General features: G+C 34.0%; 2 protein-coding genes across 5 annotated transcripts; one reads left to right on the forward strand and one right to left on the reverse strand.

Moving 5' to 3' along the window:
* Positions 1-578: 578 nt before the first annotated feature.
* LOC142617660 (protein NARROW LEAF 1) lies at positions 579-9940 on the forward strand. 4 transcript variants are annotated; one of them, XM_075790613.1, is made up of 6 exons: positions 579-1043; positions 2810-3316; positions 3504-3647; positions 6902-7142; positions 7983-8474; positions 9318-9940. In XM_075790613.1, the coding sequence occupies exons 2-6, from the start codon at positions 2822-2824 to the stop codon at positions 9749-9751; spliced, it is 1806 nt and encodes a 601-aa protein (XP_075646728.1). In that variant the 5' UTR covers positions 579-1043; positions 2810-2821; the 3' UTR covers positions 9752-9940. The 4 variants fall into 4 exon arrangements, with proteins under 4 accessions (XP_075646728.1, XP_075646730.1, XP_075646727.1 ...); XM_075790615.1 differs by having other exon boundaries at positions 579-1039; positions 8058-8474; XM_075790612.1 differs by having other exon boundaries at positions 580-1039.
* Positions 9941-11451: 1511 nt separating this feature from the next.
* On the reverse strand, positions 11452-15829 carry LOC142614645 (signal recognition particle 14 kDa protein-like). The gene is made up of 4 exons (XM_075787207.1): positions 15556-15829; positions 14215-14308; positions 13985-14094; positions 11452-11931 (listed from the first exon to the last, which is right to left on the reverse strand). The coding sequence occupies exons 1-4, from the start codon at positions 15556-15558 to the stop codon at positions 11776-11778; spliced, it is 363 nt and encodes a 120-aa protein (XP_075643322.1). The 5' UTR covers positions 15559-15829; the 3' UTR covers positions 11452-11775.
* Between the last annotated feature and the right edge of the window lie 2523 nt (positions 15830-18352).

An 18352-nucleotide genomic window follows, 5' to 3' on the forward strand; every position in this document is an offset into this window, starting at 1 on the left:
ATAGATCACGTAACTATTGATCTTTAATTTTTTTAGAAATTTTGCAAATATAAAAGATATAATAAGAAAATTTAATCTAATAATGGATTTGTAAAAGTTCACCTTCAATAAAAAAAAATATTGAGTAAGATTGTAATTTTAGGTTATAACAAATTCTGTAACTAAATTTTGTCCATTTTATAATACCTTTAACATTTTTCATAAATGATATTTTAATTGTTTATAACAAGTAACATGTCAATTTATTATAGGATTTTCTTAAAGGATGTTCTTAAAACATTTGTTAATGAACCATTTTAGGAAACTTTTAATCTCATTTTTATGAGAAATATAAAAAATTGTTTAAAAAATTAGTTATTTTTCTTCTTCTTTTTTTTTTAAAAAAAAATTTAAACTAATATCCTTAGGGTATTACTTAACTTTCCCATTTATTTCATAATAAATTATATAGTATTTCTAACACTATTTATAAAAGAGTAAGGAGTAAATAGTATTTACTTGCCTATTTAAAAATTTGAGCAAAAGCCATAAATACCAACATCCTCCAGCCCAGATTCCCATTAATGAGTATGAAACACACATACATGGTATTTCATTAAATGTTCTCCATACATGTGCTCTCTCTCTCTCTCTCTTTCTCACAAATCGTGGATTGCATCAATAATCTGAAAATCAACCTCAGATTCTACATCACAATCCAATCCAATGGCTTCCAAGAGACAACCTCAGAGCTCTTACCATGAAGCTCCCCACAAGTTACACACATCCCACTCCACTCTCTTCCCCATATATAATATATATAAAGTGATTTTTTTTTTTTTTTTTCATTTGATGCATTAAAATATATGCACCAGGTTTACTTTACTTTACCACAATTTTAATGTAGTATTTTAATATGCAAACTTGGCTTTCATGGGTTTCTATGTCAACAACCACTGTTGATGTGTTACCTAGTACATACAACGCAAGCTGCCAATTCCTGCAGAAGAAAAGAAACAAAGATGTTCTTCAAAGTTTGCACCTTCAACATTGCTTGCTGGTCAGTGAGTTTTTTCGATTCTTTTATTACTCTTCTCTCTATTTGCTTCACTATGTATATATGTATATTTTTATGCATGTGTTAACTTTTTTGAGTGCTTGTATGAGTGAAAGTATGCTTTTTGCTTTCTGGTTTTGCTTTTTCTCTAGTATTCTTCTTCTGGGGTCTCTCATGAACAGCTTGTTAACCATCGGCTATGTGATTTTTTTTTACCTTCCTTTTGGTTTTTTTGGAGATACCCAGTTTGAGATTAAGGCTTATCTTTTGGATAAAAGTTGTAGAAATTTTTTAAAACACTGGTGTGGAAAAAAGATTGTATATTTTCATTAAATACAGAATACAAAATGAAGAGCCGAAGGGATAGCACTTGGTTTGTGATTGGTCTGTTTTGTTGCCGAGAAATCTTAGGAAAATGTAAGATATGTGAGACATATGGTTTGCTATATTGGCTTTGATTTGAACTGCAAAATGCTGGGTGAATGTGAGTTTTATAAGCTATAAAGTAGAAGATGTAAGGTTTTAGATTGATTCTTTTTCAGATTCTTTCGTCAGATTTCTCAATTACCAAACAAGTTGGGGCGCATTATTATGTCTTTTCAGGTTACTTTGCTTAATTATTTTTTTATTTTATTTTTCCAATTAGATAGTGCATAAAGTTGCCATTTTTGGTCTTAAAGCATACTTTCTCTTTATTTTCAGTGGAAGACATCATTATTATGGAACTTTTAAGGTGTTTTATTCCTGTTGTTAGTGTGGGAGGATGTTTAGTAAATTCATTTACTGTTTTAAGATTTCACCTTTGAGGAACCCTTAGTGATTTTACTGTCACTTTTGATGGATTCTCGTATCTCTAGTGTGTACTTACTATTAGGTATTGCAATCCCAATCTGCCCATCGTGTCGGATGCCAAATTGGATTTTGTTTTCATTTCTGACAAGAACCAAAATGTATGGTGTTTTTATCCACTTCTCCTTTTTCTACTTTAAGGCACTGGCGGTAGTTTTAAATGCAGATATATGCGAAAGTTGTGTGAAATGAATTGCAGTGTTGAAACTTCTGCATGCCATAAAACTTGAGATATGTCACATTTGTGTTAAATTATTTGGAATACATCCTAAAAAGGTAAATTGAGAATTATTGTTGTAGTGGGATAAATGCATGTGGTAGCTGTTCAACTTTTACTAAATCCCACGAATTTGGGTAATACACCCTGAAGTCTGAACTCAAAGATCATGTATGATTGGGAATCAACTTCTAGTAATTTGAGGTGAAATTTGTTAAAATGGTTTGCAGGTGCTATTGGTAGCTTCTTTTTGACATCGACTCCTCTGATGTTTCCTTTGCCCTTCATTTTATTTTTCTTAACCTTCTTTTCTTCTGTAATTGAAAAATAAGTTTTGTTTTTGTTCTTTCTTTGAAGAGCCTATATAATTCTCAGCTTTGTTTTCATTTTGAGTGCATTGGCTGATGCCTGGAGTTAATGTTTTGTTCCTATAATTCCACTTATTCTGTTGAGTCTATTTTATAATTTTGTAGTCCATATTCAAGCTTCAATATTCCGTCTAGAATTATTCTTATTTAAGCCGTTCTTTATGTATGTATCGAGCAAGAGAATCAAAATTTTCTTTGCTGCCATTGTGCACCTCTCATTTTTTCTTTTAATTTTTTCTGTTTTTATCTTTTCTGCCTGATTTTCACCTTTAGATTTTAGATTCTTATATCATCATACCTCAACTTTGGTTTCTTTCACTGTTCATCATATTTTTCTAGGTAAACTAAAATATGGACCGGACTAGACATAATATGAGGCTTCGTTGCTCTGGTTCAACGCCATCAGAGGAATCAGCTCTGGATCTTGAAAGAAACGGTTGCAGTCATTCTAATATGCCTTCATTAAGTCCGCCAACACTCCAACCCTTTGCATCAGCTGGACAGCACTGTGAGAGCAGTGCTGCTTACTTCTCATGGCCTACTTCAAGCCGATTAAATGATTTTGCTGAAGAGAGGGCAAACTATTTTGCTAATCTGCAGAAAGGGGTGCTACCTGAAATTCTTGGCCAGTTGCCCAAAGGGCAGCAGGCGACAACATTGCTTGAACTCATGACTATAAGGGCATTTCATAGCAAGATCTTGCGTTGTTACAGTCTTGGCACAGCAATTGGATTTCGTATTCGACGGGGTGTGTTAACCGACATACCAGCTATTCTTGTTTTTGTTTCCAGGAAAGTTCACAAGCAATGGCTCAGCCCCATCCAGTGTCTCCCTACTGCCCTAGAGGTCAGGAAATGACGTTCATTTCACATTGCTGATCAAATCCTTTTATTTAGTTATTATTTTTCTTAAAACTGTTTTTGTTTCCTCTTTTTTTTTTTGGTGGGGTGAGTGGTTGATAATCTGTGTGCCTGCTTGACCTGAGTTTACTTTTAAACTAGCAGTTATTAAGGCTTTTGAATCTTTAAATCAGGGACCTGGTGGTGTATGGTGTGATGTGGATGTTGTAGAATTCTCCTATTTTGGTGCACCTGAGCCTGCTCCAAAAGAACAATTGTACACTGAGATTGTAGATGACTTGCGTGGTGGTGATCCGTGTATTGGTTCAGGTTCCCAGGTATTCTTATTTTCCCAAGCAAGCATACACTTTTTTCCATGTAGCATCTAGACAGAAACTACTAGTCCTATCTTTGTATACAAGTTGCCCAATCAGTTTTTTATGGGCTAATTACCACATAAAGTGAGGTTACTTGGTAATGTCCACCTCTATCAAGGTTTTTTGTTCTGTATTCTTTGAAGTAAAGAAATTACTTTCTGAGCAATATTGGCAATCTAGCAAGGCAAAATCAGTAGCCTGCTGGGCTTGTGCAGAGTCATGAGCTTGTGAATAGTAAGTCTTAATTCAAAAAACACTTACGTTTAGGTGCTTGGATCTCTATGCTTTTGCTTGGCTTATTGGCCAAGACTGGATTTATATGGTGCATTAACTTTGTTTGACATTCTTCATATGTACTTTTGCACAACATCCAAATGTCTAATCTCTGTTGGTCTCTTCTGACATTAAATTTATGTACTCCTTGTTCTGATGAAAAACCAGAAATAACTGCATGAAATTCTGTGCTTTCACTGCTATCAAGACATACAACTAGCAGAACTTATATCGGCCCTGTCTGACTAACTGCATTTTGATATTTTATTTTATATTTTCCCCAATTTTCAGAAGTTAAAGGCTGTGCATGCGCCTGGACAAGTTATACCCCTTTTGTTATATTATTTTTAAGCTATGCCAGCATTATTGGTAACAGCATAAAGTTCATGACCCAATCCATGAAACATAAAATCTTTTAGGTTTTAGTGTTGACCCATTCCATGACTTTGTTTGTACTAAATTCAAAGTTTGTTGGTAAATTTTAATCATTATAAGTTTGGTTATATTCTGGTTTGAAAGATGCTTGAAGGCTTGTTGATTGAAGCAGCTCACTAGAACGAGACTGCAGCTCACTCAACCAAAATGGAAGAGGGTGCTCAAGTGAAAATAGAATCTGCTCAAGTGGGTTACTAAAGTATAAATGCTGACCCTACCTAAATGCCTGCTTGAGTGAGTCGAGGAAATCAGATTATCAGATCTATTTTTATCCCTAGTTTCAGCCATCACATAAATCCTACTTTGAGCACCTATAAAAAGGACCTTGTGCATGATTTTTTTTTTCACAGATTGAGTGGCTGAAAATTTAGAGCTATTGAGAGAAAAATCTATGCCTTTCTTCCTTGAGCTTTATAAGAAAACCATGTTGGTTTTTCATCCATACTTGTGATCCAAAGTGCTTGAGAGTTTGAAACCATAGAGTTTGCTCTTCTAGTGAGGAAATATAGAGAAATCTTCAAGGAGGTGCCTTGGAGTGCACCAAAGGTTTTGTTTCGTGAAGGGATTCATATAGAAGAAGTACAAAGGTTCTGAAGCTGCTGTGGTGGCATTAGTGAGTTGTCTACTGAGTCATAGAGTCTAGTCACAAAGGTTTTGTGAATAGTCTGTAAAACTCCTTATATAGTGAATTGCCTTGTTGGGGTATGTTATCCTTGGAGTGGTTTTTCCTTTGGAGACATTTTTCATTGGTTTTCTGCTTTGTCACCAAGTCCTGTATTTTCTGCTATTTTTTTCTTGCTTTATGATTTCGTATGTGCTGAACTGTGATGAATAATATTGTGGATCACTTAATTGAGGTAATTCAATAATTAATTAATAATTCTGCTGTGTTTTTAACAAGGGTCAAAACTAGAATTTTCAAAATCAATTATGATGTTCACTACCTTAAGCATCATCTAGTTTCATATGAAGGAGTTTTAGTTCTCACCTTTTTTCCCCTGTTTTTTTATTCAAATATTCCTTTGTTATTTTGAGGGCAATTTCAAGTAAGTGTTGAAAGGTCATTTAAATGTTTGAATAGTCTTATTAATAAATCATTGAAGAAACAATCCTAGGAACATGAAACCAGTAGCTTCGTATAACTTTCATGCTCAAAAACTAAATACATCTAGTGTAACTTTGACAAAAATGTGAGACTGAAATGGAAACTTTTTATTCTCTCTTGTTCTCTATTTTTCTTGCCAATATTATGGTTGCTTATTTCGGCATAAAATTGGTTGAATAAATAAAATTTATTGGAACGTTTCTTCTAGCTGTTTTGAAATTTGCATCCACACTAACTGGTTTTGGTTGTTTTGGGTTAACATCAACTTCAGCTCTTATAAATAATCCTACAAGCCAGCAAATGTGATCTGGAACAGAGCATATCAATTCCTTGTATTCTGAGTACATGCCTCATTGAACAAAATTTAATAGGTCCATGTACCTTTAATCTAGAAAAACCTCCTAGGTAAAACTTTGGTTGAAGAGAATAAGTTCCCTAAAAACACAGGGAAAAGAAACATGTTTATGTTTTGGTCACTATCACACACACCGAGTGCTATTGTACAAGCCGGAGACAGTACAAGGGCAAGAGCATGCCTGGAAACAATGAAATCAAGGTTGTGAGAAAACATATTTAGAGCCTAAGTCTTAAAATGGAGAAGTGGCTCTAGATATAGTAGATGACCAAAAAGAAATCATCTACCTGACTCTAAGAATCTTGAATAGAGCATATTTGATCTGTGACTTCAATTCAATAATATTTGTGGTTTCTAAGTAAAATGTGGTGTAAAATATTTGCATTGCTGGTCAATTAATATAGCTTCATAGTAATTTAAGCCTTCGAGCTTTCATCACAACAGAATTTCAGTCTCTTCACCAAGGAATCATGAAAAGCAAGAATTGCAAGAAATGCAGTTCTATAATGGGAGTCTCACAAATGTCAAAGATTCCAGCATTTTGTGCTCCAGATTATCCTGTGATGGTGTTTTGTACTTGTATGTCTATATAGCCATTTCGGACATCATGGAATGTGGAACAGAAAATCAAAGAGATTGAGTTCATATATGTTGGCAGCGTCTATACATTTAGTAGCATCTATCAGCTTATAGATGTTACTCCATGTTTTGAATTCTATCCCTTTTTTTTCCAATTGATTTGTGCTTAGCTATATCTCTAACACTGCCTGTTATATTTTTGTATTTCATTCTATCGACAAGAAGAGCCACCTTAAGGGAAGCTTAAAATTTGATCTGAAAACAATAGAGCATAAATCAAGCATTGTCACAAATTAAAATAAATACTAAAGCTGATATACTGCTAGTCTGGTACTTCGGTGGTAGTAACTTTGTTTTAGTTACTTTCATTTTCTATATTAAATATTCTCTTCAGGTGGTTCCTTAAATTATCTTGCCTTCCATTTAATATAATGCTGACAATTACACCATCTATTTTGCTTATTTTAGGTGGCTAGCCAGGAAACATATGGAACCTTGGGTGCTATTGTGAGGAGCCAAACAGGCAATCGACAAGTTGGTTTCCTTACAAATCGTCATGTTGCAGTTGACTTGGATTACCCAAATCAGAAGATGTTTCATCCTCTGCCTCCAACACTTGGACCTGGGGTATATCTTGGTGCAGTGGAGAGAGCTACATCATTCATCACTGATGAGCTTTGGTATGGTATCTTTGCTGGAATAAACCCAGGTAATGAGGATCCAGTACTAATCTGATTAATGTAAGTTGTGTAGCTACACAGTCCCAGACTCTATGGACCTACATACATACCACCTTGATTTGGATTTTATATCTGAGATTTTTTTAATAGTCCACTAAACTAGGGTCAAGGTGTTATCTAATTAGCCTGCATCATGGCATGCATGTCTATTTGTATCCATGTGAGAAAGGAGAAAATTATGGTGTAACCTAATAAGAGTAAGATCCTGCCTAAATTTTGTTGAGTTTCCACCATCCTGCTTCAACTTAAGCTAACCTGATGGTAATGTGCCATCTTGCCCAGCACTACATTCAGCAACCATTTTGCTTTCTTTTATTGTACTTATCACAGCTTGGCATTATGCTTGTTCAAAAAACTGAGCTTTGTATTAGATTTGTTCCCATTATTTAGTCATCTCATCTAAACTCCATTGATCGACACTTGAACCAACTTGGTAGTTGCTCCTCAAAACTGCTTGCCTAGCCTTGTTATTATAAATGTAGAGAGAGAAACTTTAAGCCTTAGTAGCTTCAACTTGAGTCAGTATTATCTCAATTTCTGTTCCATATAATTTGTGACTCATCCCTTAAAAACATTTTTCTCCTCTATGTTGGATTCTTTTTCCTCCTTAGATACATCTCTTAGAGCCCTTAATTTTTCTTTTATTCCTTTTGGTTGCAGCTCTTAAATATTTCTCTCTTTTTTTTTTTTAATAGAAATTTTCTCCCTTTGTTGTTACATTATCTTACTACAGATATCTCATTAATTTAATAACCTTATCGTATCCTGATGCCTACAAATATTCACATTGCTATTTGGTGCCTCTGCAGAGACATTCGTAAGAGCAGATGGCTCATTTATTCCATTTGCTGATGATTTTGATATGTCCACTGTTACTACATCAGTTAAAGGTGTAGGAGAAATTGGTGATGTCAAAATTATAGACTTGCAGTCTCCAATCAGTAGCCTTATTGGGCAGCAGGTGATGAAGGTTGGAAGAAGTTCTGGCTTGACGGCAGGAACTGTATTGGCCTATGCTCTCGAGTACAATGATGAGAAAGGTATATGTTTCTTAACCGACTTTCTTGTTGTGGGTGAGAACCAACAAACATTTGACCTTGAAGGAGATAGTGGGAGTCTCATCATGTTCAAGAGTGAGAAGCCACGGCCAATCGGAATCATATGGGGTGGAACTGCTAACCGGGGCCGACTTAAACTAAAAGTAGGCCAACCTCCCGAAAATTGGACAAGTGGGGTCGATCTTGGGCGCCTTCTCAATCTCCTTGAACTTGATCTAATCATATCTGATGAAGGACTTAAAGGTTTGTGCCCTGACAGATGCATATTTTGTTGGTACCAACATGTTTATTTTGTATCTGATCTGTCTGACTATGGATTTATAATTATTGGACATAACTATTCTAATTTTCGTCATTCTTGCCCCTACCATCAAAAGCTGCTAGTGAACTTCTATGCAAATCAGAAAAACTAAGATATGCTTTCATTAGTGAGGATTTCATTATTTAAAGTTAACAGAGTTGTTTTAGGGGAGGTCAATGTGATTGTGTTTTGGTATTTTAGAAAAATTGGAAAGAAAGCTTCATCTAAGAATATAAGCGTACTTCATTTGGCTCATAAAGAAACAAATCCAGTGTAGTAGCAGAAACATAATTGTGGAATCATTAATAAAAAATAGAAAAAAATACATAACTGTAGGATATACATGAAAATCCCCATTAGGAGTGCAGCCTAGTAGTTGGAGGCTTGAGATGAGCTGTAAACCCAAACATCCTAGGTTTGACTCCTATTAGGGGTTCTCTTGAATTACCTAATACACGATTTTGGCAGATGGGGTCATGTATCTGTGGTTTACTCCCCAAGGGGTGAGTTCAAAGGGCAATGCCTTGATGTGATTCCACATCATCTAAAAAAAAGAAGGATATATATGTATATCCTCCTAATCCTAGCTACAAATAAAAAACACACACGTGCACATGCACACACGCAAACGGATGTACATAATTTAAGGATAAATGAAAAACCAGAAATATTTCAGGCATAAATAGAATATTGAACTGGTTTATAAATTTTTGTAAGAATATAGACAAATGCCTCCTTTATATTACCCTATAATGATTCCATGGGTGTGCTTTTGTTATTTAAAGCGGCAGTGCAAGAACAAAGAGCTATGTCAGCGACAGCAATTGGATCTACTGTTGGAGACTCCTCAACTCTGGATGGAATGCTGCCAAAGGACAAACCTGAGGACAAATTCGAACCACTGGGTCTTCAGATTCAGCACCTCCCTCTAGAAGTCGAACGCAGCAGCCCAACAATGAACCCATCACTATTGGAAACAGAGTTTCATCTGGAAGATGGGATCAAGGTGGCTCCTAGTGTTGAACATCAATTCATTCCAAGCTTCACCAGACAGTCCCCACTACATCAAAATATTATACAGGTTAGGGCCATCTCGGAGAATCTCTCTTCATTGAGGAATGGCTGTGACGAAGATATTTGTGTTTCATTACATTTGGGTGACAATGAAGCCAAGAGAAGGCGTTCAGATGCTTCAACTAGTTCAGAAGAACCTAAGTGAATCAAATTTTGCACGCGGATTGTATAATGTTGAAACTTTCTAACCATTGATCATACTTATGTTTTTATAAGTAAAAATTTCAGCTCAAACAACAGAAATCTGGAGGTGAGCTTCCAAATTAACCGTTGTAATGATGTTCTTGAAAGATTTGTGATTCCAGATTCCCTTTGTTGAGCTCTTAAAGTAGAAGATTGGCCATATCTTTCCTCTCATTAAATAACATCAAATCCCCACCTCTTTCCTTAACACATCTTCCATGGACATTCCCTAAAAACCTTGTCCTGTTCATAACACTTCCATGCAAAGTGTAGTTTTGCAAGTTAGTGAACTTGGCTAAGAAAATTTTTTTTGGAGAGAAATAAATAAACTTTTACTGTGAATATCAATTAGAACTTTCATTCAAGGAATACATTAAACCATATTTTAATATTTTTATTCTTATTGCTGCAATAACTTCTGCTGTTGTCAGTTGTTCAAAACCTTTCTTTTTTTTTTAATAAAAAAAATTTCCCCCTAATTTAGTTGTCCCCTTCACATTTCTTTGAGAGGGTCCTTCCTCGCATTCAAGATGAAGCTTCAGTTGTTAATATATTTTCTTTCTACTTATCAAAGATTAATTGATATTACTTACCGTTAAGTTGTGAATCTTTGTATTGTTTTAGTTGGTTTGATTCCGTGTCAATTTTCTTTTCTATTTTTGATAGGTTATTCCGTGTCAATTTGATTGTAATTTCAGCATTTTTTCCCCTGATTCTTGTGGGATTTAATGTACATGGGTTTAGTCTAGAGTTGGTGAAGAATTGTACAAGGATTGTGATTATGTACTTTTAAATCAACAATTGATTACTGTTAGTAATTATTGACATGGCCATTAATTAATTTGGTTTCCAAATAAATTAATCATGACAGATTAGAAGAAAAAGTACTGAAAAAAATGGTGCTAAAGGTTGAAAAACTATATAGAGAGGGAGGGAGAGGGAGAGAAATCTGGCGTCACATAAGAGAGAGGGAGAGAAATCTGTTCGATTTAAAAATAATAATAATATTAATTGAGCTAAGGTACAAGGCCTCAATAGATCAAGGCTAGGTACTGTAGCTTTCATACAATTTGATGAGCTATTGGCGAGTTCGTTGGAGGCATGGCTTTGGGTCTGTCTAGCGAAATCTTGAAAAGTGAAGCTTTTGGAGAGGCCGTTGCTTATAAATTATTGTTATTTATTTATGTTTTTTGGAATTTGTTTTAGCATAATATCCAACTTTTTCTATTTTATATTCTCGCTTTCTAAAACACCCCAAAGATTATCTATTTCATTCTCAAGATACTTAAAAAATAATAATCAAAATGAATAATATCAGAATAAATTTACATGATATGATCTGATGTTGGTGAATTTTGAGTTTAATTAGCTAAAATGTGGCCATTTTTCTATTACAAAAATGCTAATGCGAGTGCTCTCAGCTCAAGGTCTCCAAGGCATATTTCCAAAAAGACAAGATGCAAATACGGCATTGGAGGAGAAGATCGTGATGCAACATACTAACGCATAACTTCTTGAAAAAGAGAGGAGACATATCCAGACATTCTTTTGAATTATATACCATGATGTGATGTAACCATACAACCAACTGTGTTGTACACCAATCATATTGTTACCCATCTCTTACACAAATTCATTCTACCTTGCAACAAACAGGGCTAAAGTCAAAATGTCATAAAGTGTTTCAACATTAATTCTCTCAAAAATTTTCAACTAGATCATTGAAATAGAACAAATCATCTCAAAATCCCACTCTTTACCCCCATACATACAGAGGAAGAATGTAACAGGGCTCATCAACAAATTCTGCCCAATCACAAGAATGTCATCAATTAAAAAGGAAGCATCCAAAACAAGGGCAATTAACAAAATCTCATATACTTCAATTCCTGCATTTTTTCAAAAGTTGAAATATTTCTTCATTTCTTTTCTTTTCTTTTTTTCCTATTCAAAAAAGAGAAGCCTACACAATAAAAAGGAATTTATTTACACCCTGTTGGGCTTCTTCACACCCCCTTCTTTCTTAACACCCTCTGCACCTTTTTTCTTATCCTTTCTCTCCCTCTTCTTTAAAGCTGTCATGTGGGCCTTGAGGATAGTTGCGTAAGAAGCTTGGAAGCGCTGATGATCCTTTGCTCCAACCTTTTCCAATGAAAACCAATTAATATTGTTAGCCAAGCACAGAAAGAAAGACATCTTCCACCAAAAATGTTAGAAAATAAATTGAAATTAATCTCACACCTAAGTGAAATTGATCTTAAGAGAAAAACTGAAAGATGAATAAAAAAGTGAAACCTAGGAAATAGGCAGTCACAACTAAGTTTCCGAAGCAATTATACTTGCAAGGGAGAAGGAGGAGGCTTGAGGATCGTTGCATAAGAACACCCTTAGAAGAAGCTTGGAAGCATTCTCAGAAATATGTACACTTCATTAACCTATAATATACATACACACACACAACTGCACAACCATTTCTTTTGCTGGTGCATTCACTAGTGCAATCAAGAATCATGGCTACATCAACAAGGAAATTATGGTACGTTGAACGTCCTTAACTCAGAGCTACTTCCATTTAATCAAGCAAAAGAGGCAAGCAACCTTCTTCTTTTTGATAAGTCAAGAGGCAAAAGACTTTTTGGGATGACTTCTTCATGTTGTCAAATATCTAACCAAGAAAGAAAAGGGCATCAAGATGATTGCCATATCTGCTACAACGGGATACCATTCCCACTGACATATTTTAATAATATGGTTTCAATTTTAGGACACTTGATATTATGTGCCTAAGCAGGTTCTCAAATGTTTTTTTTTTGTTGATAAGTAAGCAGGTTCTCAAATGTTGATGAGGCCAGATTTAATTTTGGCAAAGTCAATTGTTGATAGTCTAGCTATGCTGAAGCTCAAACTTGGCATGGTGCCCCACTGTACCAGTTGGCACACAATATGAGGATAACATTGGTACAAGTAAATCTTACCTTCTTTTTTCTCTTTTTAATAAGCTATTTTTGGCCCCAAGGGAAGAAGGGGAGACAAACTAGAGACCTACACTTAATGAGTTGTGATGCCTAATTGGTTGTGCTTCCCCTTGGGATGACATCTGAATCCTAGCTTATTTTAATCTTAATCTAATCATGTATCCAATCAAAGCTTCTTCCAAATATAAACTAAAGAATGGACCCCAATGGACTCTCAAAGCTTTAAGTAGAAAAACCATCTAGTCCAACAAAATATTTGGGACTCAGCATGGGTTCAAGGTCTAAATAAATTTAGACTTAAGTTGCAGACCGCACAAAATGACCTCAACTCCATTCTCCCAAAGAGATGGATGACACAAAAAGGAAACTGCAATTGAAGCACAAACGGAGTGGTGGAACAATAATGACAATCATGATAGTGGGCTTTATAGCCTCCTACATATTTGGTTTTTTCATTAGTTAACCAAGCCATCTCAGCTATCCCTTACTTAGTTGTGTTTTGTATGGCTCTCTGGTCTGAATAACTGTTGTCTTGCTTAAGTATGTGGAACTTCATATGTGTGTTCGAAGAGCTTACCACAGTTCCTGACTTCCTGTATCACATCCAAAACATCCATAGCCAAAGACTCGTGTATATTCCTCTCATCAATCAACCAATTGATAGATCAAGAAGTATATGTTCTATCTAACTAATTCTTATGACTCTCCATTTAACATCTTGAACCATCTCCCAAAACTTTCTACTTCTCAAAGTAAGGCAGAAAAATTACCACCAAAGTTGCTCTCAATTGATGTGCTCCACCATAATGCTAATTTTTTCCCAAAAATTTGATGTTTCAAACAAAAGTCTCAACAAATAAAAAGGTCCTACCACTACCAATCCTAAGGTACCAAAAATTTCAATTGCCAGTGTAACAAACATAGAAGGTTGGATCATCGAATCACATGAAACAATAAATGAGGCATATTCATCATTCAGATCTCAGATCTAAACGTATGCTCAATTCCAACAACAGAACTCTGTGAATCCGTCGAAAAAAAAAACCACAATGCTCAAAGCCACACAACAAATGCCCATTTGTGTACGACCAAAAAACAAACAAATAAACCATACATTACCCAGTTCAAAAACATGCCCAGCTCTTAACTATATAACTTAAATAATTAAGCTAAAGAACAGAAGGGGATGCAATGAGTATAAGGGGCCAAAAGACACATACCGAAGTAGAAATGGTCTTTTTCCCATCAGTAGCACGGATAAGGCATCTATACTCAATCGCATCACCAGCAGTTGTCATTTTATTCTTCTGTACCTTAGACTTTAAAGATGCTAAAACATTGCAAGAATGAAAATCGCAGATCAGAATACTAGACATAACACCACAAAATCCATCAGCCCTATTGGAAAAAGAAACAAAGAGAAAAACAATGGGATGCAGATTATACATACATCGTTTAAGAGTAACCCAGACAGAGCCCTTCTCAGTGCTGTGCTCAAACATGCTGGTGAGTTCATTAAGAAACGGGTCTAGCTGCAATAGAACCTGATAAAAAAAATTTGGGGCATTATATCTCCAACACATAATACAGAGAATTTTTTATAGACACAATAGGATTTGAAACTTAAGGAATTCACTCCATGATGAACAAAATGTTTTTACAGATACAATAGGATACATCATACTAATGAACAAAAAATATTCCAAATATAAAATAGGACTTCTTCAACCACCCTCTACAGCGGTATGTAATTGCTCACAAGCTACTACATGTATTCATGTCCTCACATCAAATCTATTACAAGGGCCAATACTTAGCCAGAAGCTTGGTACATTTGTGATAAGAGAAATATGAGCAATAAAGCAATGAAAGTCAGTCCTATGATCCAAAGAAGGTCGTCTGGGAAAACCATAGCTATCATCAATATGAACCCCAAAAAAAGTAGCAGCAGATCCAAACCTGCCCAAAATTGTGTTAGCACTTAGGAGATTTGTGCTAAGTGTCACAGCGGCCGTGAGACAAACAAAAGCCACTAAATTTGCAACCAAAACACTATCATATAGGATTCTGCTTCCGACCCTAGATGATGGCCCATTAAAATGGAAGGCAACAACAGCAGCAGATGTTTGTTCGACGACACTTAAGTAATTCATTAGCACTCAGACTTGATATCTGGCTACTAGCACTCAGCTCTTCATCCGTGAAGCCAATTCTCCTCTTCTACTTCCATTTCCACACATCAAATGTTCAACAAAGTTGGGGCATTATATCTCCAACACATAATACAGAGAATTTTTTATAGACACATTATGATTTCTCCTTACAATTAGGCCAAGACACCAATAGGGGTTTTTTTTTTTTGAATCCGAACCCGCATCCTTTACTTGATGAAATAAACTTTACCAGAAGAAACCCACTTGTAATACATAGAATTAATTGTGGAACAAGCACTTAATTTACTCAAATCCCTAGTTTACAATCCATAGAACCAGTTTATTTTATAATGAATCACAAAACAATATCAACAACTATTTTCCAAATTGGTCAATGCAGAATTCGAAATGCAATGACATGCATATATGCATACACTTTGTGCATTATAGAAATTGAACCACAAAAACTTAAAAAGCACTCAGATTTTGATTTGAGCAACGAAACCCGTGCATACATATAGAATAAATATATACACAAAACAAAACAACAGGATCACCCAAAAAATCTTGAATAAAGAAAAATTCAACTTGAAATCAAAAAGTTCCGTACACTGCAAGAGAGAGGAAAGAGAATTTACCATGACGAAAGCTGTGGATGAGACCTTGATTGAGAGAAGAAAACCGAAGAGGCCCAAGAGACGAAAGAGAGAGAGAGAGCGTTTGTCTGAGACTTTGATTGAGTGAAGAGAAGAAAGAAACCGAGAGGTCAAGAAAAGAGAGAGAGAGAGATAGAGAGAGTGCAAGAGAAGTGTTTTTGGAATTCCACCAACAAAAAGTTCGTAGATTTGGCTTCTGGAGACATTGGATTGGTGACACGAGTCTAAGACTGGACAAGTGTCGCCAATTCAACGTATCTAGTGGGACTGGCCACTAGACAGAAGCTTAACTCAAAGTTTGTGGCCTCGTTACAACTCTCCCTCTCACTTAAAGAATTAGAAAAAATAATAATAATAATAATAATAATAATAATGAGTGCCGACATTGATTTAATAATTTTTTATGAAATTTTTTTAATAAAATTATTAATATTTTTTATAAAATTTTTTTATATTTTTCATAAAAGTGGTATTAAAATTTTCCTAACATTATTCGTTAACAAATATCATAAGGACACCTGTCAACCGAACCCAAAATATTAAAATAATTACATATTTTAAAAATCTAACTACTGGATTGTATGCTTTTTATGTTTTTAAAGCACATATAAAATTTTGTGTTAATTGGCTTTTATTTACTATTTGATTTATAAAACTTATTTTTTATGCACAATTTTAGACTTACGCTCTGTTTGTTTCAGCATCAACATTTTCTGGAAAATTGTTCATTTTCCAAATAGCATTTTCTAGAAAACTATATCATTTTTCAGTATTTGGTAATGACCTTGAAAATGAGCTTGAGAATGTTTTCTGGTGTTTGATATGCAAATTTTTATTTTTATTTTTTATATTTCTTGTTTAATTTAAAACATGTGTATTATGTAAACTAACTAATTTAATCAATATTAAAAAAAAAAAAACCAAGGATGAATTCGGTTTTCATACTAAAATTTTGACAATAGATGCAATAAAAATTAGTTGTCAAATTTTCATGATCTCTACCACTCATTTTACTTATATATATGGACAGGAACGTCCACACACACACACACATTTATATATATATATATATATATATATATATATATTAACCATTTGTCTATATACATAAAATTGACAGGAGAATACATCTTTAATAAGTACAAAATAACAATAATTTTTCATTGTCTACTCTTTTTGCTAGTACACTAATTGTCTACTATGGTCAACCAGAAGTCTTTAATATTACTCAAAATTATGTATTTATATAATGTATCTACATAATATATACATAATGTATCTATCAACAAAAAAGATTATGTTATGTAAAAGTAATTTAGAGCCATATAGGCATTATGTTTAAAATTTTCGTCTTTTACTTCATTCTTTCTTCTTTTTTATTTTTTATATATATTTTTTTAGCACTTTTATGTGCAACAACAAAAAAAAAAAAACTTATACATGGAATCCATCAAACCAAAAGTTTCTTAGAGAAAAAAATAAAATAAAGTTTGAAATTCAAAGTAAAGAATTGAGATTTTGGTAGAGAGGAATGAATAATTACCGCTGCAAATATGTTATCTTTTGCAAGTTGGTAGAGAGGAATAAAATAATTACTGAGCAATGAGGGAAAAAAATCTACTCAAAGAACTGTGTTATAAAGGGGAAGAGAAATATGGAGAGAGAGTGAGGGAGAGAGATCTATGGAAGAGGAGAGATCAGAGTGAGTGATAGTGAGGGTGTGAGGAAAGAAAAAGAAAAGGGAAAACAGAAAGAGTGAGAGTGAGAGAGCGCACTGTGAGGTAGAGATTGTTTTCTAAAAATTTTTTTTGGAAAACAAGCTATAAAAAACAAGCCTTATTTTTATTAGAATTTTCCATTGACTAAAAATAGTTTTCCGTTGACCAGTTTTTTTTTTTGTGCTACCAAACACTAAAAAATGTGAAAAACTATCTTTACAGAAAGTTTTACACCAAAACAAACAGAGCGTTAATAACTTGAAATTTAAACATTCAATTGATGACATAACTATTGATTTTTACTTTTCTCGAAATTTTACAAATATAAGAAGATATAAGAAGAAGATGTAATCTAATTGTAGATTTATCAAAATTCACATCCAATAAAAAGTTATTAAGTGGAGGCTACAACCAAGTTTGTTGCCAAACTTTGTTCCTATAAAAAACAACCTTTAAAAAATTCTACCATGTATTTTATAAAAAATTTAATTGATATTTAAATTTACATAATTTATAAAAAGAAAAAAAAAGGTTAGTAATGTAATAAAAAAAAACTGCAGTCTTACACTATGAAAAAAAGTAATAGAAATAAATAAATAAAAAGTCAATTGGTGTCTTGAGTTAATAGTAATCAACATTGAGCAGATATTATAAATTCAAATCCTATTATGTTTTATGAAAAAGAGACGAGTCAGGTTGAGTTTTGTGAATTTAATTAATTTAGTTTTTGAGTTGTTCTAAGTTCTAAAAAAAACGTTAATATGCATATTTTGACTATATAAAATATATTATAGCTTTTGGATTTACAAGGCTATGTTCGGCTGTTGATAATTTCATAATTTGGTAGTTGTAAATTCTTGAGAGTTCAAACTCACAATAATTGATGAGGATAATTATGATGCATCACCTCAGTTTAGGATGAGGCCGAGGCTGTAATGTTCAAGAGATAACCTCTAAATGGTAACCTTAAAAACTATTTCTCCTAAGTATCCTTTGAAAGGCTTGAGTACTAGCATAAGTATTGGAAGGTTCTCCATTGATTAGGGGATATTTGCCATTTA

This window comes from Castanea sativa, chromosome 11 (assembly GCF_040712315.1).
Source record: "Castanea sativa cultivar Marrone di Chiusa Pesio chromosome 11, ASM4071231v1".
NCBI lineage: Eukaryota > Viridiplantae > Streptophyta > Magnoliopsida > Fagales > Fagaceae > Castanea > Castanea sativa.

Coding starts and splice junctions, on each gene's coding strand:
- LOC142617660 (XM_075790613.1), top strand. CDS start 2,822: ATGGACCGGACTAGACATAATATGAGGCTTCGTTGCTCTGGTTCAACG. Junction 7,143..7,982: donor CTTTGCTGGAATAAACCCAG/GTAATGAGGATC, acceptor GTGCCTCTGCAG/AGACATTCGTAAGAGCAGAT. Junction 8,475..9,317: donor ATCTGATGAAGGACTTAAAG/GTTTGTGCCCTG, acceptor TGTTATTTAAAG/CGGCAGTGCAAGAACAAAGA.
- LOC142614645 (XM_075787207.1), bottom strand. Junction 14,095..14,214: donor CTGGGTTACTCTTAAACGAT/GTATGTATAATC, acceptor GCAATGTTTTAG/CATCTTTAAAGTCTAAGGTA. Junction 11,932..13,984: donor AAAAGACCATTTCTACTTCG/GTATGTGTCTTT, acceptor TCATTGGAAAAG/GTTGGAGCAAAGGATCATCA.